The 1,020-nt window shown below is 41.9% G+C and overlaps 1 protein-coding gene across 1 annotated transcript in view; it reads right to left on the reverse strand.

Moving 5' to 3' along the window:
- The window catches only part of arsb (arylsulfatase B), a 20,169-nt gene extending 19,241 nt beyond the window's left edge, over positions 1-928 (reverse strand). The window contains exon 1 of the mRNA XM_005720113.2: positions 524-928. Within this exon, the coding sequence (XP_005720170.1) occupies positions 524-790 (267 nt within the window). The 5' untranslated portion in view covers positions 791-928. The remainder of the gene's footprint in view (positions 1-523) is intronic.
- Between the last annotated feature and the right edge of the window lie 92 nt (positions 929-1,020).

Here is a 1,020-nt window from a genome sequence, read left to right on the forward strand (position 1 = left end):
TTTTTTTTTCAGACCTTTGGGTGTTGCCAACTTGGCCACTTTATTCTGTCTTTTTAGAAAAGCAGATTGTTGATTTGACCACTCCTGAAGCTTTTGCTCCTCTCGTCACTAATATGGCATTATGTTGCATAAATATGCTTAATTGTGGACAAAATATTAAAAAAAAATGGCTTACTGTCCAAATACTTATTACCTGACTCTATATAGATGTCCGTCTTTTATTTATTTTTAAGCCTACCAAGTAACTAATGTGATATTTTCCAACTCGTCGAATGAAGTGACAATAATGATTCTAAAATATTGGAATAGATTCATTATTTTGTTCCCCTGTATGCGTTTGTACCCATTTCACTGATTTTGGAGCATATTCACTTAACACCTCTTAAAATGATTGATCGTTTACACCGGTAATTTGTGTCAGAAAAATTAAGAATTAAGTTCAGATCAGGACTGTTTGGCTTATTGGTCATTAAGAAATATCGACTGTATTTAAACTATCTTTGTATCCAGTCTGTGTTCTCACCTGATACCTCCCGGTCATGAGCTGGTTCCTGGAGGGGGTGCACAGAGGCTGCACATAGTAGTTCTCCAGGCGGACTCCTCTGGACGACAGCTTGTCCAGGTTTGGCGTCCTGATCTCGGAGCCGTGGTAGCCGATATCGTACCAGCCGAAGTCATCGGCCAGGATAAACACGACGTGAGGCTGCCGAGCCGCTAAAGTTTGAGCTAAATTTACTATGAAAGTCGAGGCAATGATCCAGTAAACCGCCTTGCCATTACCTTCAGTCATCTTCTTATTTATCACCTCAATGGGACAGTTTTTTTTCCGTCAAAATTAAACAGGAAGTCGGTACAGCCGCGTTTAGCTAACCAAGAAAGAGTAAAGTAGCACCAGCTAGTGATGGGACGTTCTGTATCGAGGCTTCGGAGCGTGTGTCGAGTAATGGAGGGGGCGTTTCCGCGAAGCGCGTATCGAGGCTTGCTTCATTTATGGGAGGAGCTGAAAATGATGACGTCCGA

Source organism: Pundamilia nyererei, unplaced genomic scaffold (assembly GCF_000239375.1).
Source record: "Pundamilia nyererei isolate P.nyererei 1_Seehausen unplaced genomic scaffold, PunNye1.0 scaffold00002, whole genome shotgun sequence".
Taxonomy (NCBI): domain Eukaryota; kingdom Metazoa; phylum Chordata; class Actinopteri; order Cichliformes; family Cichlidae; genus Pundamilia; species Pundamilia nyererei.